The sequence below is a fragment of the Colossoma macropomum genome, unplaced genomic scaffold (assembly GCF_904425465.1).
Source record: "Colossoma macropomum unplaced genomic scaffold, Colossoma_macropomum, whole genome shotgun sequence".
Lineage (NCBI taxonomy): Eukaryota > Metazoa > Chordata > Actinopteri > Characiformes > Serrasalmidae > Colossoma > Colossoma macropomum.
Genome location: NW_023496050.1, coordinates 42997 through 70169, shown reverse-complemented (window position 1 = coordinate 70169; position 27173 = coordinate 42997). Strand labels below are relative to the sequence as shown.

The 27173-nt window shown below is 37.7% G+C and overlaps 1 protein-coding gene across 1 annotated transcript; it reads right to left on the bottom strand.

The window, feature by feature from the left end:
- Window positions 1–226: 226 nt before the first annotated feature.
- On the bottom strand, window positions 227–26924 carry si:dkey-167k11.5 (coiled-coil domain-containing protein 134). The gene is made up of 7 exons (XM_036565050.1): window positions 26817–26924; window positions 5422–5566; window positions 4949–5070; window positions 4538–4622; window positions 2671–2852; window positions 1788–1859; window positions 227–1521 (listed from the first exon to the last, which is right to left on the bottom strand). Exons 2-7 carry the CDS (start codon window positions 5528–5530, stop codon window positions 1396–1398), a joined length of 696 nt encoding a protein of 231 aa, XP_036420943.1. The 5' UTR covers window positions 5531–5566; window positions 26817–26924; the 3' UTR covers window positions 227–1395.
- Window positions 26925–27173: the final 249 nt, after the last annotated feature.

Sequence of the window (27173 nt, the reverse complement as noted above, 5' to 3'; positions counted from 1 at the left end):
TTCATGATTTAGCTGTAGAAACATTTGTTACACCTATGAGAAATTACTGACATACAACTAGTGCGCCTGTCAAAAGAGTCTTAAGTTTGGAATGAAAGGAAGGAAGGAATGGAAACGTATAATTGTGTGTCATCAGCACAGCTATAAAAATTTATATCATGTTTCCTAATGACGTCACTTAGAGGTAACATGTACAAAGAGAAAAGCAAAGGCCCTAAAACGGAACTCCACAAGAAGTATTTATTTATTTAAATTTTTTAATGAATGATCTGCCAGGAATGTATTTTAAAAAATACCAACCACATCTCGGAACTACCATAAAACAGGATCTGCTTCGTCTCACCACTGTTTGTCTGGAACACAATGTTTCACATAAAACCACTCTGATTGACTTTCTTTACATCTTAAAGATTTAATTGCAACATTTTAAATTTAGAAACAAAATTGATGTAATTCTTCTTTAATTGAACTGAAGTATATCAGCACTCAATTCATGTAAATATAGGTCACGGCAGCAGTTTGATAAACATCTGCAATAGTGTCACCTAATGGACATTAGAAGGAATGCAACAAAAAATCTTTATTCTCATTGATTTTCCTAGGTCATCAATTACTTATACCAGATGAGATATACCAGCTAAAGCCTTCATATTTAACAAAGAATGAGATTCTTGCCTTCAGACACACACACCCACACACACACACACACACACACACAACCTGTCTGCACAGCATCAATGCACAAACAGTGCATAAGCAGTGCACGGAAGATACACATACATGTTCTTAGATTCACAACATAATGAGCCTATTCACAGATGTAAATATTTAATTATTTAATGTCTAAACACACTGTAAGCCCTCTCCCAAAAACGCAGTTTTACCATCCTAACCATCAATAATAACACAGATTAAATCAAGCCATCAAAATGAACATGACTGTCTGTAAAAACACAGCAGTCAACATTAAATTATTTAATTCTATATGTATAATATCTGAGATTTAGTAAAGTTTGATGAATTGTTTAATATTATTTATATTTGTTTCACTATTAACATTAAAGTGAAATTGTATAAAAACAGTGAAGACACGCCGTTGCAGCTGAATGCATGTTGGAATGAAAACCTGCAGATGCAGAAGTCCGTTTTTGGAAACCTCCTGAAGCAGCAGACATGTGCCTGTTTCTCTTTATGATGGACGTCCATCGTTTGACTTTTTCGTTTTTTTATTCTTTCGCTCTCCTGCTGACCCCTACCTGACCTCTCCTGTTTATGACCATCAACCCCTTAAGTAGCTTTAGCTGAGAGATCTCTGTGTGATCTCTCGTTTTTCTCTCTTCCTCACTCTCACGCTCCCTCTCTTACTCAGTCTCAGTAATTGACCAGATGGTGGCGCTATAGTTCAGTGCGAGAGCGGGAAATGCGGGGGCCTTTCCGCATCTCTTTCCTCTTCTCTTCTTTCCTCCTTCTCTTCTGCTCTTCACGCAGAAGCTTCTGGAAGGCCTCTGCGGTGTGGAGCACCTGAGAGAGAGAGAGAGAGAGAGAGAGAGAGAGAGAGAGAGAGAGAGAGAGAGAGAGAGAGAGTGTAACCACTATGAATTACTCAGTATCTACTATGAATTATTATCTATTAGTATCTATTATGACTAATTCAGTAACTAATATGAATAATTCAGTATCTACTATAAACTGTTCAGTAACTACTAAAGATTATTCAGTAAATATTATTAATTATTCTGTAAGTACTATTAATTATTAAAGATTTGCTATGAATCTCCAAGACTCACATCATCTCTCTCTGTGCGGTATGGGTTTATAAAGTCAGGAGACTTCTCTGTGATCCCCAACTCCTGAGACATCTGAAACAGAGATAATATGCAATTTAACTTCCGTCATTCAAATTTAACTTATGCACAGAAATTCACAACAGATAGATGAGCTACAGTCAGTTAAGAGAAAATGTAAACTGAAAGTGAAATTTTCAACTTGAATTAACTCTAGTGGAATTGTGAATATATTCAGTTAGGACAATACGAGGCAATATGGCTTTTGTTGTCATTTTAAAAATCCCTCTGTAATGGTTTATAATGTTCATATGATCCACACATTCTAATACATGGTAATAAATGTCTTTGATTGCTCTGCTGCACCATAAACAAAGAAATCGCATGTTGCACGGACAGAACTTTGAATGATGGCAGTGGAAAAATCAGACAAACTAAAAAACACCAGTTCTGGCACAGAATGAAGCTTTTTTTAAACTCTAGCATGTAAACATTAGTTTGCTCCACTGTTTCTCCATATGTGGGAATTTAGCTGAGTTGTGATGGTTCCTATAAGCTATAGCGTAAGCTTCCAACCTCACTGGTTAATGCCAGTGTTTTTAAAAGAAAACACAATGAGAAAATGTCAGAAAGACATCTACGCCTAGCACTGTAAAAGGCAGGACTGTAGTTAATTAGGCAATGCTCCAGTATGCTGTCAGTTGCTGTATTTACAGTTAAATGCTATAGCTAAGCAGCTGATTTATCATGTTGGTGGTGGTTATCTTCACTACAATGATCATTTTCTAATGACTAGTTGGTGCTTGATGTCAACATGTCTCATCATGTCTTACTGCTAGCTGGCTGGCCAGGCTGTAAACCCCCTATAACATGAAATTCTTCTCACCAGTGTGAGGACGTGTTGGTGAGGTCCCTCTGTAAACACTCCGGTTAGGTTACAGAACCTCAGCCCCCAGCGCAGCAGCCCACTCCACTCTGCATTACGGTCATAATAATGATGGACGATCCGCGGGAACCGCAATGCAACGTCACCAAAAAACGCTGTGTTCTCCACCACATGGGAGTATGCTGGAGAGAGGAGAGAAAGGGAGTGGGGGGGGGAGGGGGGGGGGAGTAAGAGTCACAAAGAACATTAAATGATTTTTAATAATGTTTTTGTAATCCATCACAAAGATAACTGTGTATATAATATATAATATTGAAACTAATATGCTAAAAATAAAGAAGTGCGCTAACATCTACTTCTCAAAGAGAACAAAAAAACAAGCTTCTACATGAAGATTATGGAGCCTGTACACAGATCTCAGCCTTTACCAAGAAGTCTTAACTTTTCTTAGCAAACAGATGATTGTTTAATGGTAGATTGAGTATTACACTAAACCCTCTCTCTACCAGTTAAGATGATCTTAACTTAAGATTCGTTTGGGTAACTGGTTCCTGATTAGCTGAAATAGTGAAACACCTAAACATGCAGGGCAGGAATACTCCAGGGGCAGTTCTGGCAACAACTGAACTATCTGACAGTATACTGTCTCTATCAAGTGTTTCAGTTGTTATCTTAATATTTAAACCATTACTAAATGTTAATGTGAGGTTTTGGTTAATTGCTATGTGATGGTTTAATTCTTAGGTCTGTCCTAACAGATTGTTTATGAATGATTTAGTTATTAGGTATTAATTAAGACTTTTTGACATTATCAAAGACTTCAATAAATTGCTCATTAGTGCTTAGTTCTTACTGTCCCAATTGTTGAGTCACATTATACAACAGTTAGTTCTGGTCACGCAAGCTGATTGGTTGAGAAGCGTTCTAACTGTGCTGTTATTTCGCCATAACATCAGATGCCGTTGCTAAGCAACGACTTTGATAGGAGACACTCAAGCCATTTGAATGTTTTTACTTCTTACTTTGTGCACAAACAGAAAATGGATACTTTTAAGATCACATTTGACCGACAGCCGATTTAGTCAGACTCTGAAGATGAGACTACTCTAAATTCCCAAACTGTCATTACCACTGAGCAGCTTTTCAGTCGACAGCTGTGACAGAAAAACAACCTGGAATTAGCCAGAAATGAACCGAATACCATTCGCCAAACGTGTAGTCTCATCTTCAGAGTCTGACCAAATTGGACTGAGCCATAAAACAAAAAAGCTTGCTCAGTGGTGATGACAGTTTCGGAATTTAGTGTAAGGAGCTGGGGAATGAACTACCGGCTGTGCAATGAGTGAGTGGAGCTTGTTACTGTGACGTAGCAACAAGCTGCTTGTTAAGGAACTATAATTTGGCGGAAGGAATTGCTGACATTAAAACATATTAAATGACACGTTCTCAGCCCAGTTTATTAATTTCTTACTTTATTTATTTAACTGTTGTATAAAAGCAATAGAACACTCCAGGTCATGTGTCATTGCGATATAACATCATGGCTGTGATGTTATTTTGCAATAACACACTCCCTCTCGTGTTCTATTCCTTAATTAATTAACACATTAATAAAACACTTAATGAAATCTAAATATGTTAGTTATTATTACTATCATTAGTAAATGATTGAGATTTTACTGAACCATTTAGCATGTTTCCATTTGCATCATTAGTTAATGATTACTTGCGACATTACTTAACCATTTAGCAATGCACTTTGCTCTCTTTCATACCATTAATAGATGTACTCTAACTGTAAATTGTTCCCAAATCTGACTGATTAACTGACACCTATTGAAACATCATAGGTCTGACAAAAACTCACCCTCTTTAATTTTGTCATCTAGTGGGAAAGGATCATCCGGCTGCATGTTAGCAGCTACCAGAACAGCTCTAGAATCCTCCAATACCTGCACACACACAGTTTCATGCTGATGATGCACATTGTTATTGTCCTTAAGAGGACTAAGACAGCGAGTGTTTCTAAAACCAGTCCTCAGAGAGCCCCGGTGAGCCTGTGATTCTCCTGTAATTCAGCTCCTGACACACCTAAACAAGCCATTAAGAAGACTGAACACCTGGTTCAGGTGCACTGGGAGCTGGATTACAGCAAAAACACAGACTGTCTGGGGAACCAGGTTGAGATCCACTGATCTAAGTCATGACACTACACTTAGAAGAGAGAAGGTAAGTAGAAAGGAGAGAAAAAAAAAAAGAAAGAAAATGATTTTTTTACTTTGAAAAGTCCCTTCAGCATGATGTCAATGATCTTGTACTGCTGGTTGACGTCATTAAGCTCCACCAGGTTCTTCAGAGCGTTTAGCTGATCCTTCCTCTTCGTCTCAAACAGACGCTTATCTGATAGACACTCAGGAAGAAGTCAGTGTTACTGAAAATGTTGAGAATGATCCACCACTCACTTAATACCTGCTCAGTGGTGGTCCTGTGATGGTCCCTTTCTACTGATGAACAGGCTGAAATTGGGCAAATTATACAGGGAAACAGAAGGGCTACAATTTGAAATTGTGGGTTATAAAGTGCAGCTTAATACTAAGCGAAACAATTATATGTGCATTTTGTGCATCTAATAATGCATCAATGTGATTTTATAGTGTCGGTGCTACCTGTAAGTAGCCAACTAGACAGATTAACAGTATAGGACAATCATTGCAAACTACACATTTGAAACACAAGTACATGTGAGGATACAGATTTCCAGGTTGGAGTCGTGTCGGTGCCGGTGTGTGTGAGGGTCCGAGTCTGTGGAACACACAGCAGTGATTGCTGCCAGCAGCAGCGCGGTGCACACACTCAGCATGGCCAACAGGGGGAGACACACATACACTCCAACTGCCTGTAACAAACAATCAGAGAGAAAAAGACACTCAGTAATTTATCTAAAGCAGCAAATTTCTAGTGAGGAGAACTACCACTCAGTAATGTATTCCGGGTTTGGTCCTGAGTGAGTCCAAAATTAATGGGTTCCTGTGGAGCTTTTGTGCAAAATCATAAATGCTTTTATATGGAAAATGCAGCAATTTTCTGAACACAGAACATCCTAAAACATTTCAACGCTGCTGTTTTGGGCACTTTTGAACTACAGTTTTAGCACAGTGCCTTGTGTTTGTTCATGACATCAATAAGCACTAACCCCTTCACGCAGCCAATGAGCTGATCAGCTCACCAACCAATCAGCACTCAGTAGCAGTACTGCTGTGTCCTAATGTCCAAAACCTGTTTACTGTAGAAAAAAATGGAAAAATATTGGTAAGCTTTCTTTCATTTTTTTCATAGAATACATAAATGTAAATTCCAAAATTAAAGGAAGTTCTCACAATAATGTGTAGAAAGAGGTTTCATTTCTTGCTTTTAACTTTTTAGCTCCCTTTGCTCCCATTTCCTGAGGACATGCTGGTGGATGTTTTGCAGTCATGTTTTTAGTATAAAGGGTAAAAAAGAAGTGACCAGACAGCCTTTAATCTGGCTCTGGCTAAAACACTAAAAACTCACTTTGTGAACTCACTAAAAACATTCACATTGTCTTATTACACATACTGACTTATTACACACAAACATTTACTAATCATCTGTAATTTTTCTGATCTTTTTGCCTTGATTCAAATTCATGTGTGCGATTGACCCATATCTGTCTAGTGTGCCCTGGAAACACATGTATGAGCATACACAGAGAACCGTGTATGATCATTCTCATTTTGGTTGCCATGGTCACGTACCATATGTATATTATCTAGGGGCACAAGGATCAAATCAAAAAAAAAAAATCATTCATACAGCTAGAAAATAATCACGTCTGTGTCACATTTAATCTGAAAACTGAATTTGAGTTGTAAGCCTTAAGTCTGACCCTCACTATAGAATAATCAGGCAGATTCTGAAGCCAATTTACACGCTCTCATCATGAAAGGTGTCCTGATTTCAAGCAGGTTATAATCAATTATTATCCCAGACTATCCTGTAGTTTAAGTGTGTGTTTAATCTTTACCCCTCGGCTCAACTCACAGTCCAATCAGAGCTGCCCCGATTTACACTTGCAAACTCAGCATCTCATATGAAACACAGCATTCACACCATGCATGAAAAATTGTTAAACAATGAGAGCCAATCTGAATGGAGAGCTGAGCTGAATGCAAGAATAAAAGTGTACAAAAAGAATCAAAATATATTTCCTTTCACTTTTATACTGTCAAATGTACAACACTACCACAGTAATCTGTGTCTTGCTGTCGTCTGCCATGCTTGTTCATGAGAAAAGTTTCTGACCACCAGGTCCTGACCAGTGATAGATGGGCTACAGTGTGTAAGTGTACCTGTATATTAGACACATAATGAAAAGGAGTTATAAGATGAGATAAACTTGAAGAAAGTGATTTTTTGGCCTCTACTCGGAAAATACTGAGAGTGAGAGAGAGGGAGAGAGGGAGAGACACCCTTGCACACTTGCGCTCTATTAAAAGCTACTCGTGCCTGGCAGTGTTGTGTGTTGGACGATGACACTCAACTACCACGTCCACACACTCTACACACACACAATGGGAGAGAGAAAAAGCGAGAGAGAGAAAAGGGAGGAGGGAGAGAGTCTCCCACGTCCCGCTCTGCTACAGAGCCGACCACAAAGCAGCTCAAAACAGCTCAAAAACCCCTCTATCCTGAACCATCAGCCTGTAAAAAGACTTCAAACATGATGGCTATTCTCACTCTCAGTGTTGTGTGCAAAATGTGTAAGGCTATAATCGCCACTGTCACAACAAACCTGCATCACTATAAAGAGCTTCAAAAGGAATTACTATCATCACTGTCACAACAAAATCTCCACAATGGTAACTTTACAGGAGGAAGAAAAATATTTCTTAACTTGTAATGGAAGTTGTATGGATTGATTTTGCTTCCCCAAGCAATTCTGTAGCATTCTTAATGAAATTGTAACACAATATAAAGAGTAACCAAAGTTTTCCTTTATTAGTATTTTATTATTTTTATCTATTTTGCACTTTGCACAATAGTGAATAGTGCTTTTGTAATTTGAGTCCTACTTATTGCACACCCAGTCAAACACACTATTATGAACATAGTTTATGATGCTTGGATAAACTTTTATTGCTTCCCATATCATAACAACATCCAACAACTTTATCAACCACCACATTTTTTGTTTATATCATGCAGCCCTACTTCAAATAGAGACTGATTTTCCCAATCTGCACTCACAAACAGTTTGACAGTATTGAGGATTTATGCTGTGTGTGCAATAATAAACATACAGGTAAACTATTGCCCTCCTCAAGAAATAAGAAGCAACAATAAAACATGAGCTTTCTTCATACATCTTTTATATTGCTTTATCTGATTGTGTTTGAAGACGGGTATAAATCTCAGACTTCTGAATGTTTCAGTCTGATTATGATTCAGTGCATCATGATTTCACACCTTAATAATTTCACTTGATTATATTTGAAGGATTTAGAATTAGTTGAAAAAATGACTGAATTCACAGATGTAACTGGAAAAATATTAGGACAGTAGTGACATCATTGACAGTGACCTTTTTTCCTTTCTTTTGGGGGATGCATGTGATTTTGTTAGTAAATTTTATTTTGGCCAAAAATAAATTGCATAATTCAGGGAAAATATATTCACAGATGTGAATTGATTATTCTAACACTCCAAAATCAATGCAGTTACCATGCCACCATCAGCTTGATGTGTTTTTACACCCCTACAGGACATTGTGAATAATGTCGTCTTTCTCCAGACTCCACCAACAGAGGAGTTTTGATTTTCCAGCTCACATACGCTGACGCTTTACCAGTTTTACACTCATCTGCCAAACATGGTGGCAGTCTCCATGGAAACAATGAATAAACACAGCAGGAGTAATCCAGTGAATAACCAGTTTGGATATCTGATCATTATCTCTCTCTCTCTCTCTCTATCTTTCTCTGTCACTTGAGTCTCGCGCTGTTTCATTTTTTCTAACCTCTTCATCCCTGAGCAGTTTGTTCTCTCTTCTCTCTCCCTCATACACTCTCTCTGTTCTCTCTCTCTCTCTCTCTCTCTCTCTCTCTCTCTCTCTCTCTGTAGTAATGGCTCTAAAAATAAAAGTGTAAAAGTCAATCTGATTAATATTTGATTAGTGTTGATTTTTACAAATCCCAAACAACAACAAAAATACTGAGAGAGACAGATGGAGAGAGAGTGACAGAAAAAGATAGACAGAGAGAGTGAGAGAGAGAGAGAGAAGTAAAGAAAAAGAAAGGGATGTAGAGAGAGATGTTAAAACAACTGTTTCTAAGATGTAAACAGAGAGACAGACAGAGAGAAAGATGTAAAAACAGACAGAGAGAAAGATGTAAAAACAGACAGAGAGAAAGATGCAAGGAGTAAAATAAGAACAGACAGAGACATAGGAAGGGAGGGGGGGGAGAGAGAGAGAGAGAGAGAGAGAGAGAGAGAGAGAGAGAGAGAGAGAAAACAGATTTCTTCCAGCAGGGCTGTGGAGTGAGGCAGGGATGTAGCCTAACTTCCACTCCATACAACATTTACATAAATGATCTGGCAACAGCACTAGAACAGTCAGACACTGCCAGCCTAACTTTACACCACACTGAGATTGAGTGTTTGCTCTATGCTGATGACTTTGTCCTAATGTTCACCACAGAACAAGGCATACAGCAGGGTCTGCTAGTGCTGGAGCAGTACTGCCAGAACTGGGCTTTAACGGTTTACTTGAGCAAAACAAGAGTCCTGATTTTCCAAAATTTCAGATCTCAAGAAGATACCAGTTTACCTATGAAGAACAAACAACACCAGTTTCACTTACCCGAGTACTGAAATCAGCTCAGCGTGGAGTTTTGGCCTGGCTGTGAAATGCGTGAGTGAAAAGGCCAGAAGAGCCAAAGAACCAAATTTGAAAAAAATAAGCATTCCAACCAAAATCTGGATAAAACTCTTGAAGTCAACAATAAAACCTATTCTGCTGTATGGATGTCAATATGGGGACCAAATTTATGTCTGGACTTAAGAAACTGGAATAAAAAATCAACTGAAAAAAAAAATACAATTGGAATTTGCTAAAAACATTCTAATAGTGCACAGAAATGCCTCCAATAATGTCTGCGAAGCGGAACCAGGCCTTTACCCTCTACACATCAATATCCAAAAAGGATCTGTAAAATACTGGCTATCAATCAGTCAGGCTGATCCTAATTCAATAAAACATGAAGGCCTTTTGGTGAATCACCTGTCCTCAGAACCTCACCCACTCTCTGCCTGCTCAGCCAACAGCTCACCAAGCTTCAGCATCTACACTCGTCCTCCTAAACCCTCCACAAACAGCATTCAACTAATTACAAAACCCTTACTCTAAAATATAATGAAATTTGGACAAATTGGTTAAACCAGTGAGTAAAATCAAAATGGCACTGATCCCTAAATCACACTACCATCCTGGCACATTATCTAAACACAAAACAAGTGCAGGAAAGAAAAATCCTAACAAAATAAATGGTGGAGAAAGGACCACAAAACCTGAAGGAAGCCTCGAGAGGAGAGAACCCACAGATACTGCAGGCTAATGCAAACAGAGGACCAAACACATTTTCTCCTTCACTGCCCAGATCAAAAAGAGAAGTATTCTTTCAACAGTTTGAAAAAAATAATTAATGCATTTCCTTATTTAACACACTCTGATAAACTCTATGTTGCGCTTGGAGAAGAAGTTGAGACGACAACACTAGCAGCCAAACACATCTCAGCTTTACAACACTTCAGGAATGATCTTTAGAAATCTCTTAAGAAGCTACACTGATAACATTATCACTATGTCTTCTTAACTATACTACCTTGTTTCATTTCTAATCCCTTATGCCTCAATTCATATCGCCGCTGTCAGAACAAAACCTCATATCTCCAAACTGATAACTTGACAGGATAAGGAAAAAAAAAACTTTACTTTTAATGTAAGTCAGTGGAACCAGACTTTTTTCCAAGTAATTTTGGGTCATTTCTTTTTATCCATTCATCATGAAATTTCAACACAATATAACGGGCAACAGACATTTTCAAATTACGGAAAAACTGGAAAACGACAAAAATGGAGTTGGAAGGTTTTGTTCCCACAACAGTGATCAGTGATATATATATAAATGTCAACTAATATGTAATTTCTATGTACAATGTATCTGTGTGCCAATAAAGCTACTTAAAATTTCAAAAATAGAGAGAGATAGAGAAAAAGAGAGAGAGAGAGATGTAAACAGATATAAGGAGAGAAAAAAAAAGAAGAGACATACAGTGAGATATAAAGAGCGAAAAAGAGAGAGATAGAGAGATGAATTGAAGAGCTGGAGGGAGACAGACTTTCTGCTTAATATTTCATCCCTCTGCTGGCGCGACAGAGGAAGAGATGAGTGAACAGAGTCGGGGGGAGGAGAGGAAAGAGAAGAAGAGAGCTACACATACTCTTTGATGACCTCCACTAGGATTTGGTCAGCTGCGTTCTGATTGGGTATCTGCACTGCTGTGTGTAGGCTCTCCCACGTACCAGTTACAGTCAGTCAGATGGGAAACACTGTTTATCAAACTAAATGCTGGTTAGACACCAGCACAGTTTCCTGCTCTCATCACTGCAACGAATCGCTTTTCAGAGTGAGACACAATCGCTGGATTGAAAAGTTCTGTGTGTTATATTCGAAAGTTTAGTAGCTTACTATATTAGACATTCTTGTGTGATTACCGACAAGTCTACCACCTGGTTTCTCTCAGGTGCGTGTTGTTTTTTGACAATTGCCTGCCCAGATACCCTTGTAGATCGTTCTCCGCCACACCGAATAACAGATCCCACCAGACTCTCTGATGACTTGCAGAAATCTGGCCTGTGTAACTGTGACATAACTGTTACAATGACAGCACATCATCATATTGTCCACCTGAGTCCATTAGCAGGAATCTTCATCATCAATGCTCTTCTAGATCCAGATTTCTGAAGACTCTAGTTACCAACATCTGTTCCAGTTAATCAAAGCCAGTGTTTTTCTATATCACTCAATACTGATATCCTTAGTTCCATGTACAGTTCAGTATAATTCTGATGGATTTGGACAAACAAGTACTTTCAAATGATAATACTTTTACTTCTACTTAAGTGTAATAGTGAGAAATGCATCTACTCTTTTCTTGAGTTTCATTGTCGACATTAATCTTTGTTCCTAATTCCTTTTTGTTGGTTTAATTCTATTCTGTTATGTTGGTTTAGTTCTTGTTTTGCGTTACTGCAGCTCGCACTTTTCTGTAGAATTTTCTTTTAGATTAAAGAAACCCGTAAGAAAAGAACAGATCCTAACAAACTTTGGTTCCCATGCTGATAAATGCTGGCTTTCCTTTAAAGTTCCATTTCAGTTCTATAAGTCACTCAGAATTTGGCACTTAGCAGGTTTTTGATTTGTTACTTTTGTAATCTACTCAAGTTGTTTTTTTGGAATGGTACTTTTACTGCACTGACTATTTCACAGAGGTAGCAATACTTTTACAGGAGGATGAGTTCAGGCTACTCCACACACCTTTGCTTACTTCTGATCTAAAAAAACACAGCAGAGATTCAGGAATGAAAATCAAGTTGAAGCTAACTGAGTCTGAGGCGTAGGCCAGTGCAAACTAAGACATGCAGGTTTTTCTGGTCTAAAATAAGCTCCTGAGTTGACAGCTTCTCTCGAAAGAAAATGTTCTCCAACCAGCTCTTCAGGAACACCTGAAGATCTTTATAACTGCATAACAGATGTGAGAAATGTAACTGTAGGAAAACCTTGGCTGCTCATCCATTCTCAAAAATGATGTATTAATTAACAACACACTTTTTCATTATTACTATTATTATTATTATTATTATCAGTTTCAGAACATATTTTACTTTTACACCATGCTGTGAGCCCCCCTCATGTGCATGTGCATTTCTTGACGAGTTGAAGGATACAGAATCTGACTCTCATTTGCATGCCATCAAATCATGCAGGCATATGGATGCTACAGATTACACTAGCGATTTCTATCGTGAGTGTTATCTGTATCATCCACATGCCTGCATGACATGGGTGCATGTGAAGGGGAGTAACATTCTGCCAGCGAGACAGAATATGGCACAACACCAGCAAAGTACATCAGAAGAAAAGAACCATGACGACTTACAAGGTTGAGTAATATTACAGGATTTTTGTAAAGGAGGATGCAAACATTCAATGTGGCGTGAGATTGACAAAGACTGACCAAACTTTTTGGCATGAGATGAATTTATTTCTTCGCATGCCAGCCTGAAGCGGCACTGAGGTTAGATGACTTTTGACATCCGGAAAAACTACAAAACTCCATGAGACACTGATGACACAGATAAGGTTACAGCCTACGCTGCAGTCATAAGTAACATTGGCAGGGATGAACACTTTGCTGTTGGATTTTCGTTGTGTTTTTACGTTAGCCATGAGACTCTCTTGCATCCTTTTATTTCTTTTAGCTAATGCCAACAAGTAAAAGCCAGTGTGAGATTTTCTGTCTCTTGCTCGGTCACTCTTTTTCTCTTCCTCACTTCCTCCAACAATATCTTCTTCGGTCTCTTTGCAGACTCTGCCATGATGTCCATGCTCAGAATACTGAGCCATCTGCTTATAGCTAGCTGAAGAGCCATAATCGTTGTGTGTGACGTTGTATTGTGAAGCGTTATGCAGTTCTCGCGAGAGGTTCTGAGCCCGCTCCTCCAAAGTTACATAGCGCTGTAGCAGGTGTTCCAGGCCAGAGCAGTGCTGGAGTGGAGTGATTACAGAAATGCTTTGAGCAAGAAGTGGAAATCTCTGCTTTTCCACTCCACTCATGCTCTGGTTTAGAGGACTCTCAGGTGGATTTGATATACTCAAGATCAGAGGCTTTTGCATGAACTTTGGAGCCCAGCTTGAGGGAATGCTATCATTAAAGCAAAAAAAGGAACATACTGAATTAGATGAGAACATTACAAGATAAAATGTTATTTTAAATTAGAAAATAATGCAAAGTAGTAAGCACTAGCAGTTTCACACATTTGGAGCCCATAACACACGATGAATTGTTTTTAAAGGGAAATTCTGGGGATCCAAAACCACAAGTGATTTTAAATGTCTTCCGTGTTTTATATGTAATACAGATAATCATAATTGGCCTCAGTCTTCAAACAGTTGATCATGTGTGCTCCTGCTTTGTTGATATGAAAGGCTGCAGCCCCACCAGCCCTTTACAGATAAGATTAAACATCTATGCTCTAAAAGCTCCCTCACAGAAAGTTATTAAGACAAAATGGTTATATGCTATCTGATGCCTGGGACCTGCTTTTATAATAGCTTTGAGATAAGATGTTGGACTAAAACATATTTTGTAAGATAAATTAAAGGCTGAAAGATACACAGAAGCAGAGAACTAGCCAAAGACACTTTTTTTTAGATTTACCACTATTTTACCTTTACTAACGTTACATATAAGACATCAGTAAAGAAATCTGAGTTAGCACGTTTCAAACCACTCTGAATGATATTGTTTGCATCTCAACGATTGAACTTTGCAGAAACTGCACAAAATCTGTTGTCTTTTACTTTCACAAAGTGTGTTATTTTTAACACATACAAAGGGGTCCATATGTGCGAGACCACTAGTGAAAATGTTTTATTTTTTAACATTTGTCATTACAAATTATACTATCAGCAAACAATCTGACTAAAAAGTAGAATCTTCAAAACATTTACATTCATTTCAGAATTTTTTAGTATTTGATATACTGCATAATCAGTTGTTGAAGACTGAGACCAATTGATTAACTAAGTGGATGTAACCAAGTGTGCGCCAGCTTGTTTTTAATACCCGCAGCCACACAGTTCGGGAGATCAGAGTAGCAGGAGTGGGGCTGTTCTGATCATGAAATATTAATGTGCTAAATGAAAATGTCTTTCAACGTAAGTCATGCAGAGAGAAAGGTGTGAACTCAGAAGTCTGCAGGTTGCTTCACGTGAAATGAGTCTAAAGGTAGAGCTGAAGGTGCTGTTCTCCTTAAGCACTTTAGGATATGTTTCCACTGCACAATCAAAAACAAGAACTCACCCAGACGAGAGCTAGCAGAACGTAGGGTTCTAGTTATAGGTCATATTCCACTTGTTTGGGACACAGATTGTGTGGTCAAAGTAATGACATTAAAAATTACTGCTTTGTAGGCTGGGGCGATATCTATTTTTTCATACCTTGTATGCAGTAAATAACAGTACTTGTGTGTGTAAATAAATAAATAAATAAATAAATAAAACACAACCTGCTGAGCTGCTGGTGATAGAAGCCACTTTTTGCCATCTTATCCAGTGTTATTTAAAAACTGAAAAAAGTAGTTTGCTTTATTGCTTAAACAGTTACCAAATAAGTGAACTCAGTGCACAATTTTCAAGCCATCATTCAATAAATGTAAAGCCATCTACAGAACAAGTGATAAACGTTAAACAGTGCTGCTAGAGATGAGCTATTTAGTGTTGCCTAGGGTATGATAGTCATAATATTTATGGTAGTCATACGGCCCTTAAAGACCCTCTCCAGGAACAGATGAAACACCTAAAAACTCATCTCTGTTCATCAAAATCACATATTTTGAAGTAGTTTCCAAGAAAATGGAATGCCTTAAAAATTGCTTAGATGTAACTCTACACCTTTGCCTTCATTTAGTATGTGCGGAACTATGAACATGCAAATAGAGGTTTGCCTTCAGGGCTTTCTGCCAGAAAGCATCTTTCTCCACATTCCATATGCACTTGAATTAGCTAACCTTATCTTGCTAACGCTATACTAGCAGCTTACGAGGACAAACTTTATCATGACACAATTTCTTTATGAAGAACTCCAAAGTTGTGATTTTTTAACCAGAATTATCATAATAAATGTAGCCAACATTTAATTCAGCAAGCTTAGCTATCTGACAAACTTTCTGAATATAGTTTGCTCTAACTTTCTTTATCAGTGTCCTGTCAGCATTTGACATAAATCATCATATACCTTGTAAGGCTAACAGTGTCTAACATTATCTAGCACACTGCAGATTTGTTACGAGGCTGAAGTCAGCTTCTTATTCGTCAGCTTCTGGTTCGAATTTCCTGTTCCACCTTAAATGGCACAGCAGTTACATTCTGGTGCCTCAGACCTTCCTGTTTGTACTTTTCCCGTAACTGCTGAAATAGGAATCAGGCGAATAAGAAGCTGACCTAGCTTCGTTGATTTGTTGTACACAGTGAATGGATAAAGAAAAATAAACTTCCCAGTTGGCTCGTACTCACTATGTCCCCAGGATAAATGAATGGAACAGCCTCTACTTTCAGTGTAAGTTTAGTTGCAAACCCCATCTGTTTTTGAGTAAAAATTACAAAACCGTCCTCTGGAAAATGGCTACTGCAAAGCCAAGTTTTGTCTGGAGGTTTGGCTGGGACAGTCTGATTTTTCCAAATAAACTGCACCCATTTTCTCAGACTTTCAGGTCCTTTGGTAACATATGAAGGCTCACGTTTCCCCCTTACCTTTGTATCTGAAAACAGAACACATCTCTGACATTGTTTTGAAAAGAATGCAAAACTTAGCTTAGCTTATAACACGTAGCTAACTACACCCGACTCTGATACACCTTGTTCCACCTCATTGTTATGCTAATGATATAGACAACCTTCACTTGTGATGCGCATTTTAGCCCACACTTTTATTCACAGTGACTTACAAAACATGTTAACAGTGGAAGCCAAAGCAATACAAAGTATGTGGAGATGCTACAAAATTTTTTACCTAATAGAAAAGACCTGTACCATAGCTTGATCTTGTTAGTGCAGATAAGTGTTAACAAGGGTTGGCAATAAGGAAAAAAAAAAATCACATTACTCAGAGGCCTTGTTCAGACAGGAAGCTCAAATCCAATTTTCCAGCATATCTGATTTGCAAAGGACAGATTTCATGCAGTCTTAAAGGCAAAAAGCCATATGAATCTCACTGCTTCCGCTCAGATTTAAGCCACATTTATAGTCGGTTTCGGATTTCTGGATACATGAGAGGTCAGATTGTAGTTTATGAAGTTTTTCCATCATTCAGCGTGCAGCAGGTCATGATGTCAGAATGCATGATAAAGTCTGCAGTGGATGTTCACATATAACAGCTTAAGCATGGAGTGTAGGAATAGATATTTAGGTAAGATTTTTTTTACAATATATGTTGCTGTTTACAGTGACTTCAAGGTCAGTGAAGCAATCACTTTTAATACAGTGACTGCTTTGTTAAAAGATTTGAACCTATCTCTGAATATTATTGCTATTCCTATAGGTTGTCAACAGTCTGACTAGGTCAACCTACACTAATGTCATGTTCTGTTCACGCTGTAGGTGATAAAGAATGAATTGCTGATATGAAATATATCATGATTGTTTTGCCCCTATCTAGTCAGAGTATGCACAGGTGCATCATTACTACGGCAACCAGTGTAGATACACATACAAATGCAACACTCTTTAAGGTCAGCTTAAAATAGCTTAAAGTCGGCTTTTATGCATTAATAACGTGATTTCTCAGTACTCTGGATTTTAATGAGGTGACAAACACAATGAATGGAGCATTGACGAGATGTGTAGCTTCATCAGCTTACATAAAAAATAAAAAAAAGACCAACAAAAACATGGCAAAGCTGCAAAAGACTAAGGCAGCCACACCAAAAACTTCATATTCAAAAAAATGCTCTTGCACACACAAATGTGGTATAGACTAAAAGTTTAATATCTGCAATTTCCACAGAATTTCTCAGCTTTTCAATGAGCTACGACTGAGAAATGGTTTACATAAAATTACAACATTCCTTTGTAACCACAAATGTGTCTTCAAGGCTGGTTTACTTTATCCGTTTTGATAGCATTCCCTCACTTTCATATTTTCCCTGCTCTAACACACATTCTACAGTGAAAGGCTGTTTAATTTGCTGATGAGTTGTGGAATGTATATTGGAGTAGAGAAAACACTGTGAGAGAAGAGTGTGTCTTTGTACTTAAAGGTGCAGAAATGGAACACATACGTTTTAGCATAGTCAGTATATTGACGCTGCCACTATGACAAGATTGTATTGTTAGTGGGCACTGTAACGAGATGTTATTATTACTGTGATAAATTATGTCAAGATTATGTCCTGAATACAACCTGTGTCCAGGAAGTTTAGCCCAGTTCAGCTTGATGTAGTAAACATTACTGAAATAATTGCATTTTTCATGCTATAAGAAATATTAAGACTTTAAGGAATTACTTTTAATGCATTCTAATATTTCTTAAAGAAGCTTGAAACTGAATCCAGTCGCCGTTTGGTGTATTAAATTGTTATTCATTTACAAAAATAGCTTTTGAATCAAAATAAAAAACAAAGAACAAATCATGAACTTAATTGATTGGTTATCAGCCAAAAGATTCACAGTCCTTGTATCACTTATCACTATACATTACATTTTGCCTTATCAAATCATCCCATCCCTGTGAACACAGTACTGTAATTAGACTAGAGCATATTTTAGCTATGTAATAGTGGCTAGTTCATTTTGGATAGTATGTTTTAACTAGTGCATTTTGGCTAACTGAATTTGGCTAGATCATTTTGTATATTTCATTTTGGCTAGTTTGTTTTAGCTAGTGTGTGTTCTGAATAGTTCATTTTGACTTGTGGATTTTGGCTAGTACATATGGGCTTGTTCATTTTGGATAGTTTAGTCTAGTACATTTTAGCTAGCTCCTTTTGACTAGTTAATTTTGATAGTTAATTTCGGCTAGTTTACTTTGCCTATTACAATTCAGCTAACTCCTTTTGGTTAGTGCATTTTGGCTAGTTTATTTAGGGTTGTACATTTTGGCTAGTACACCGTGGTCATTTTGGCAGCTGCATTTTGAATAGTTCTTTTTGGCTAGTACATTTGGGCTCCTTCATTTCGGCTTGTATATTATGGCTAGTTAATTGTGGGTTGGTTCCTGTTCCCCACTCTTGAATCTGGAGGTTTTAGCACCAGATAAAGTGCTGCGTTTATGGATGAGCTGAACCCACAGAAGACTGGGGTTAAATTCAGTTTGTTTTTACTGCTACCTATTCATAATAAACCTACCCTCCCCACGGGGCTCTGTTATTTGCAGCTTTATGCTGTGTAAGGCTTTAGCCTAATAAAGTTCCTGTATTAGAGGCTCCAGGGGCAGCAGAATGTGGCTTGAGTTTCTTCCAACGCACAAAACAAACCCATCACTAATACAGCACAATGACAACTACACCGCACTAATGAGTATTAATGCAGCTCTCAGGACAGTTTCTGACACTGCAACATTTGCTTTCAAACACCAATGCTGCAGATGTACATTATGTTCCTTAGCCAAGTCTCTTGGTAAATTTGTAATTTCTATGTTAAGAAAATACAGGTTACCTCAGTAAATATTGTCAATCCTTCTTATAAACCTTTGGTCAAAGTTTGATTACAGTACAGAAATACAGCATACAGTGCAAAACCCATTCGTTAACAGGAGTTCACCTCCAGAAATTGCTTGCTAACACCTTTGTTTTACAAACCTGTAAACATAACCAAAATTTAAGCTGAGTTTTCCATTATATTACATCTTCTAGCATCTTTGAACTCAGGCCACAAAACTTTGGATGCACTGAAATTCTGGCTACCAAAAATTCTCTGCCAAAAATGTTCAAAAATAGTACTGGAAATAGAAATAGAAAGACAAAACAGCTCAAAGTGTTCACTAAAAGCAACAAATATTTAATAGGCTTACAACCAAGTGTCAAAATGTAAGACTAATAATTTTAATGGTAATAAAAATGAGAAATAGCAATTACACACTCTGCTCGTTTCTTTCACTCTCCTGCACCGTTAAACGCAGACATGTTCAAACAGTTGGAGCAGGAGCAGAGTAAAAATGTTGGACACGTGGATCTTGGCTAAAGTATGAGGGACTTTAGACAAGCGTTTTATAATTATTTATAACCACTGAACACTCAAGAACTTCTCCATTAAAGGTTTGAGACCACTTGAAAACACAATCCACTCGATATGCAAAAGACAGCAACGCTACAGAAGCAGAAAGGAAAGTCCCCACCAGCACACTGACAGAATCTGTAGTCAAGTTTCTGAAATGATAAAAAATATACAAACTACAGTGCCAAAGTGCAACTTGTAAGTAATAAATAATGGGATTCATTGCTTCTCTGTTCTCGACACTGGGTTTCATGACACTGTAGCTTACATACTGTAATTTTAGTACATTTATTTTATGTATGTTGTTTCAGTTATGCTATAATTTATTGATCCTACAAGGAACATTCGTCATTTTACTTTGCCTAATTTGAGAGCAGCATCATCTGGGGCAGTGGAGGCACTTGGAGCAACCAGGTATACCCAGTCTGGCCTTTGATTTGAACCCGTGACCTTCTGGTTGCTAACGTTTTCCTGGCTAACGTCCCCCGGCTGACGTCCCCTACCACTAGGCTACCAGCCATTCATTTATTGTCAGCTTTTTTTAGTTTAGATTTTCAGTTGATTGTGTCCTGAATTTCGGTATCAGCCATGAATTGCAGTGCAACGCCACACAAAACTTTCAGAAATGAAATCTCTGGGCAAGAGAGCACATCATTGTCAAAATATGTCAACTCATGATTTCATAAGCTAGCATTTTTTTTCTTTTCTTTTTTTTGTACACCATTTCACACCAGCTGCACTTTACACTGAGAGAAAAATTCATAATGAAAGGACCCATAAATATGGTCCAAAGTTACTTGGAATGATACATTTTCATATTAAAATACACTAAAAGTTAAAAATGTTTTTCCTTCTCTTTCTAAGTTACCAGTTTAGAGATATAAGGTTTAGTTATGAGTGTGATGAGATATGAAAATGCTGAGAAACTGCTAGGCTAAAACTTCTCTAACAGCACCTTCCCCATGATCTATGAAAGAGCTTTATCAGTCTTTGTTCTCCATCTTTCCCAAAGCAATCAGCTTCCAGCACATACTGCCTTACTGAGAAAGCTTAGCAGATCCCTGAGGTCCAATCAGTGGACAATAGTGGTGATCGATGGTCTCTAAGCATGCAGGTCCAATCAAACCTCTCAGCATGGGATGGCAGGAGATGAACTAAAGCTACTGTCAGCAACTGCTCACTTATGGGGAGTCTATTAGAGACGAGATGGGAGACAGCTGCAGCAAACACACACATACACACACACACACACACACACACACACACACACACACACACAAGTTCTAAGTCCCAGCACTGGAGGAACGCACCTTCTGCTTACTTGAGTATTTTCCCTGCTCTAATACACCCACTGCAACTTTTGAAGGGTTTGGATGGTTCAGCGAAAAATCATATGTACCCAATTTCCCCAAACCCCAAATATAGTTTGATCAGCCAAGACATGTTCAGAGTCTTAAGTTTGCTTCTGTATGACAGGGGTCTTCAACTGAAATTGCCTGGGGGCCATTAACCAGGTCTTCTCCAAAAGGGGTCAAGTTGAAAAACATTGAGTTTTTCATCTACTGTTTACCTAAATTATTATTATTATTATTATTATTATTATTATTATTATTATTATTTGCTGTGGCTGTTTTAGTGGTAGCCATAGTGGTTGCAGTAACAGTAGTTGTAAATACATGGAATGTTTAATAAATATTTTAATGTCAGTTAAATCAAGTAAGTTTACACGTAACAGCAGAATTATTGTGACAGCACTGGTGTTCCTGCTGACCATGAGTGAAGTTATCGCGAGTAAAGTGTTGTCAAAAGTAGAGCAGTAAAATCTGTGTTCTCAGTGGATTCATTTGATAAATCCTTTTAGGGCTGTCAAAATTGTTACATAATCACCTAATCACAATTATTTGAAATGACCCGCAAACATTCAAGGTGACTGCCATCATTTTTCACAGTCATATTATGTAGCAACAAACAAAATGCGAATTAGTTGTGCTGGGTTAAAATAAAAGAATGCTGAATGAATATGTAAATAAAAGAAAGCAGTAAATGCATTCACAGACATCATGGGGCTTATGAAAACAGAAAATGGTCAAACTTCTAACGTTGCTTTAACATGTTTTGAGGGCAGTGCTGATGAATGTTTATTTATTTGTTTATTTGTATTTCATTTATCTGCAGCTAATTCTAATTTTTTTAGCATTTATCTTATATTTTCACTCTTGTAAAGTACATGCAGCTTTGCTAAACTCTACACACAATTCTGTGTAACTGAGACATTTCTGTGAGTGTGATTTGACAGTACAGTAGTAGTGTTAGCTACTAAGTAAACATAGCTAGCAAGTCCGTGGCTAATCAGTCAATTTGGCCAATTTAGGCTTGTATTTTAATAGCAGCAAACAATGAACAAAGAAAGACAATTAACTTGATAATCGCAACATGACAGCCTAATTCCATTTATTTTTCTTCAGTAAAGTTACATTAATAACTAAATTACAACCTTGTCCACTCAGATTTTGGCTAGAACGACTCCTCTTGCATGCAGTGCTCTATTTTTACTTCTGTGCCAGCTTACACAGATTTAAAAAGCTTACATTAGGTAACCAGCAATGGTGTCTAGTGGGAAAAGCAAATCTACTGGTCAGAAATGGGAAAAAAAAATAAAAATAAAAATAAAGATTTGCATGGATTTAAGGACAAATTATAACTATGTGATGGGTCATATGAAGCTGTCAGTAGTTTGCTACATGAAATACTGTATTTCAGTATTTCGGGCTTTAAGATAACTGTTCTCTTTTTGGAACAAAAAAAAAAATAGTCTAATCTGACGTTCATATCTTTACCTATACCTGTGTGTTACAGTAAGGAAAAGAGCATCCAAGCACAGAGAAGCAGGCAGTTTGCTCTTCAGTTAAAGTGACTGCGGTTGAATTTGAAATAGCCTCCCATTCAGTATACTTCACTATATAGAGTGGCAAAGCTATTAACTCATATACTGGATGCAGTGCACTACAGAGGGAGTAGAGAAGCATTTGAGATTCAAAAGCTACTAGAGTACACTGGAAAACTGCAATTAGAGGGACTGAAAAGCCACATTAGCCTAATTTGGACTAATTTGGACCCAAAACTACTCCACTTTGCTTTAACAGTAATCTAACATCCCTGGCTCTGGGCAGGATTGATGAAGACAATATTACAGTATCACAGTATTAGATGATTGAATTTGCATGTACTCCATGCTAAAGAAAAAAAAATATTCTGAACATAATACAAAACTGTCAAATTTAACATTAACACTTTATTTCTATTTCAAAGAACCATCTTGGTAGTTAATTAAGGTACAGTTTTTGATCAGTGGTCAAATTACATCCATCTAAACGCTCTACTAACTACGCTTTAAGTTTTATTCATTATTACCTGTATTAGAACATAACTGAAGGTCTGTTACATGAAAATTACTAATTCAATAATTAGTCATAATAACTCACAATAGACACGTTGTTGAGGCCTTGTTAGGAGTATATATAATCATCTAAATTCACATATAAGTGTATAATTAACAGCATTTGATTCCTATCATCTCTAGGTAGTGCCATGTTTATTGCTTCTTGAGTTTTATCAACAGAGCTAATAAAAGTTTAATAATTCATGTTACCTCAAGATGTGTTTCACACTGAAGTGCAGTTTACATCATTGCTAATTATATGTTACAAAGCACAAAATACATTCTCAGTGCAATTTCAGTATCAATTTGGATCCAATATCCTAAAAAGACTGTTACAGCTTTGCTACCCGAAAAAAGGGAAAAGGGTGAATAACTTATATATATATATTTTATACAGAATTTATATGCCTTTTATACATGCACCATTTGTCAAAAAATTGATTGTCAAAAAACATTGTAATTTCATAATGACATAAATGCAGGACTATATAGAAATATTTATACCTATCATTCAATTCTAAAACATAAAACATTCATTTTCCACACATTGGGCTAACCTATCAAATTTATGAACTGTAATCATGAGTTTTTATTAATATAGGCCTATATTCATCATAAAATGACCGATTAGCTTTGATTAGCATGAATAAGTACTGAACTTGTGATTCAAACTGATCTACTGAAAATGTGCTTAGCACATTTTTGCTTATTATCAGTTATGACTAAAACTGCACTTAATAATATGGAACACATACATATACACACACACACACACATACATATATATATATATATATACATATATATATATATATATACACATATATATATATACACATATATAAATATATATATATACACATATATAAATATATATATATATATATATATATATATATATATATATAGATCCTTTGCTGTTAATAATTGATCAAAAAAATATATATATAGTTTGGCACTTGGCAGAACAAGGATGAGGGAGCTTGAAAAGACCTTAAAATGTACAAACAAAGATCAGAACTGTCCAAGCTATGGTCTTCTCTGGTTCTTTGTGGGTGTGAAAGCTGGACAATTAAAAAGCAGGAAAGGAAAAACACTGATGTCTTTGATCTTTGGGGGAAAGAAAAACAAACAGATTCTTAACCAAATCAAGCCTCACCTTACATTCGAAAGCCAGATAATCAAACTGAAGCTCTCTTATTTTGAACACATTATGAGAAGAACTAATTCTTTGGAAAAGACAGTTATGCTTAGAACAGTTAAAGGAAAAGGAGAAAGAGCACGACCAGCTACCAGATGGATAGTCAAAGCCTTAAGATCCAAACAGAATACAGGATACTGTGGAGAATCCATATGGTTGCAAGGAGTCGGTACTGACTAGACAGCACTTACGAGTATTAATAACCTGGGAAGACCTGGCTCACAAGTGCACTCCATTGCTGTGCAAGCAGAGGCACCCTTTTAACTGACACGACTCAAGAAGGCTTAACAATACATGATCAGTTGAATCAGGAGGCCTCGTCTGTTGCTGTTACATGTTAAATGGAGAAATATATTTTATTCCAAAACTCTTGGCTGTGATTAGAGGAACAACTATAGAGCTTGACTCGACCTGACATGATATTGGGTGGATATCGAGATCCACAGTGCTTGCATGTTTATTCATCAAACCACTGCTACATGAATCAGACAGCTGTCTATCAAATCCCTCATGAGTAAAACCTGACATGTTATGGCTAAAGCCCCGGAAACACTGAACAGTTTTGAAAAAGTACAAAGGCCAGTGGCCTCAACAGAGAAAACTGAACAGTCAAAAAGCAACCGAGAGTTCAGTTACTGCAACAGGCTTCTTCAGCCAACATGTTTAAACTAAAGCTAAACACTTAAGGACACTGTGATGTGGAAGAGATGTCTATGCAAATAAACACTGAATAAAAATAACTTTTCATAGTGTCTAAATTCGTGGCACTATTTGCGTATTGGGCCTGTTCCAATTTGTAAAACCTCACAAAACTGAACATTGTGATGTCATGTGCAATAAAAATTGTCTTCAAGTATCGTGATTTATGCCATATTCACAACCACTAACACCAACCACTATAGGTGACAGAACAAGGAATACATACACATCACCAGGAACCTCCGACCATCTCTTCAGTCATTAATGTGTCTATCATTGCTCTGACATTCTAAAATGTATGTAGTGATAGCAGTCCAACCATCTCTCCAAACAAAATGATCAAAGCTGGTACGGTACATGTTTAAGCATCAGAAAAACTCAAATTGTGTAGCCCTACTTTGATCTTCTTATTTGGTTTGAGAGCTAAAAACTTCAACCGTCTAACCAACCACTGAAGATGATGCAACATGCGGAAACAGAAACCTCCAACCATCTGTGTGGATACGTGTGTGCATCATTATGTTGATCTAGGGATGCATCGATATTGGAATAATGGGCTGATGCTGAAATCCAATTTTTTTTTAGGTACATTTCTGTCAATGATGATATATTATTATATTAAATTGGATCTACATCTACCTGCATTATCATTATAGAGAAATGCTACATTCTTCTTCTTTTTCTTCTTCTTCGTATTATTATTAAGCAAACATCTGTCAGCATCCCCTTGACTCAATATTGAGTCCATGACACAACATTATTGTCCATCCCTTCTTTGATCATCATTAATGAGAACCATTAATGAGAACCATTGCTTTGAACATCTCCAATGGTAGGAGTAACATAGTAGAAAGCTCCAACCATCCAAGGTGATCATATCAGGTACAAACATTAAGCGTCAGAAAAACCCATTAAGTAGTGAGTTTTCCTGATTTTATCTGTTTAAACTGTTGGAGAGATGGTCCAGCTTCCTGCTGCCTGTTTCACTGCTTAATTCATTCATCTTCTAAGAGACAGAGAACTCAAGCTGTCTCTCCTACCAATATCTAGATTTCAAAAGCACGTTTCGGTCTCAAAACATCAAAATATGTACACTTGTGTGAAATGGATGGGGGGCAACCACAGAGACCTCCGACTAGCCTCTCCAAAGATTTAAAATATCAGTGATCAAAGCATGCACACACACGTCCAAACATCAGTCCAACCCTTTACACTGCTTTGATCTTGAACGTTGGAGAGACTGTCCTTCCACCACTGAAGACGAAGGAGGGAAGCAGCGATAAATACACGTCATCAGAAATAGAAACCTCCAACCATCATTTCTCCTCCATTAACATGAGCACCACTTGTGTCTTGTATGGTCAGGAGAGACAGAGACCTCCGCCTGCTTCTTCAACCACCGGAGAAAGAAGCACGTTTAGACATAATAATCTATAAACTCCCTCCAAGATCCGAGAGGACTGGACTGGACACGTTAACGTTACTGGAGCTCACTCCTGTTGCGCGCCGTGTAGTGGACACAGTCACACCACAGTCCTTTTTAGAGAAGACCGCCGAGGACACTCCGGTTAAACCGGGCCGGTTCTGACACCCCGCGGCCCGGCCATGTGGAGGAGGAGACGAAGCTGCAGGAACGAACCGGAGGAACTGGAGCCGGTAACGGCTTGACACACCGCGGTGCTTAAGTCACAACCGAACACAGACACACGCACACCACAGCTCAGCCTCCACTTACCGAACACACACGCGCAGCAGCAGCGAGTCCTTCAAAAGATAAAAATCCCGAAATCAATCCCGAATCCTCCGGTTCCTCCGGTTCCCCCGCGCCGTGTCCGTCTCCCTCTCCGGTAATTCTGACACACCGCCTGTGCTTCCGCACGGACCGATTAGAGCGGCGCACCGCAGCTCCGCCCCCAATGAGTTAAAACCGAGAGGATTTAAATGAAGCACCGCTCTTTAAAAAGCATTATAATACAGGATTATGAAGGATTATAGTGTTTATTAGCTTTATACATAATAAAGGATTATAAAGCATTTAATACAGGATTTAAATAAAGCCTTTCAAACAATTACAGCTTTCATGAGCTCTCAC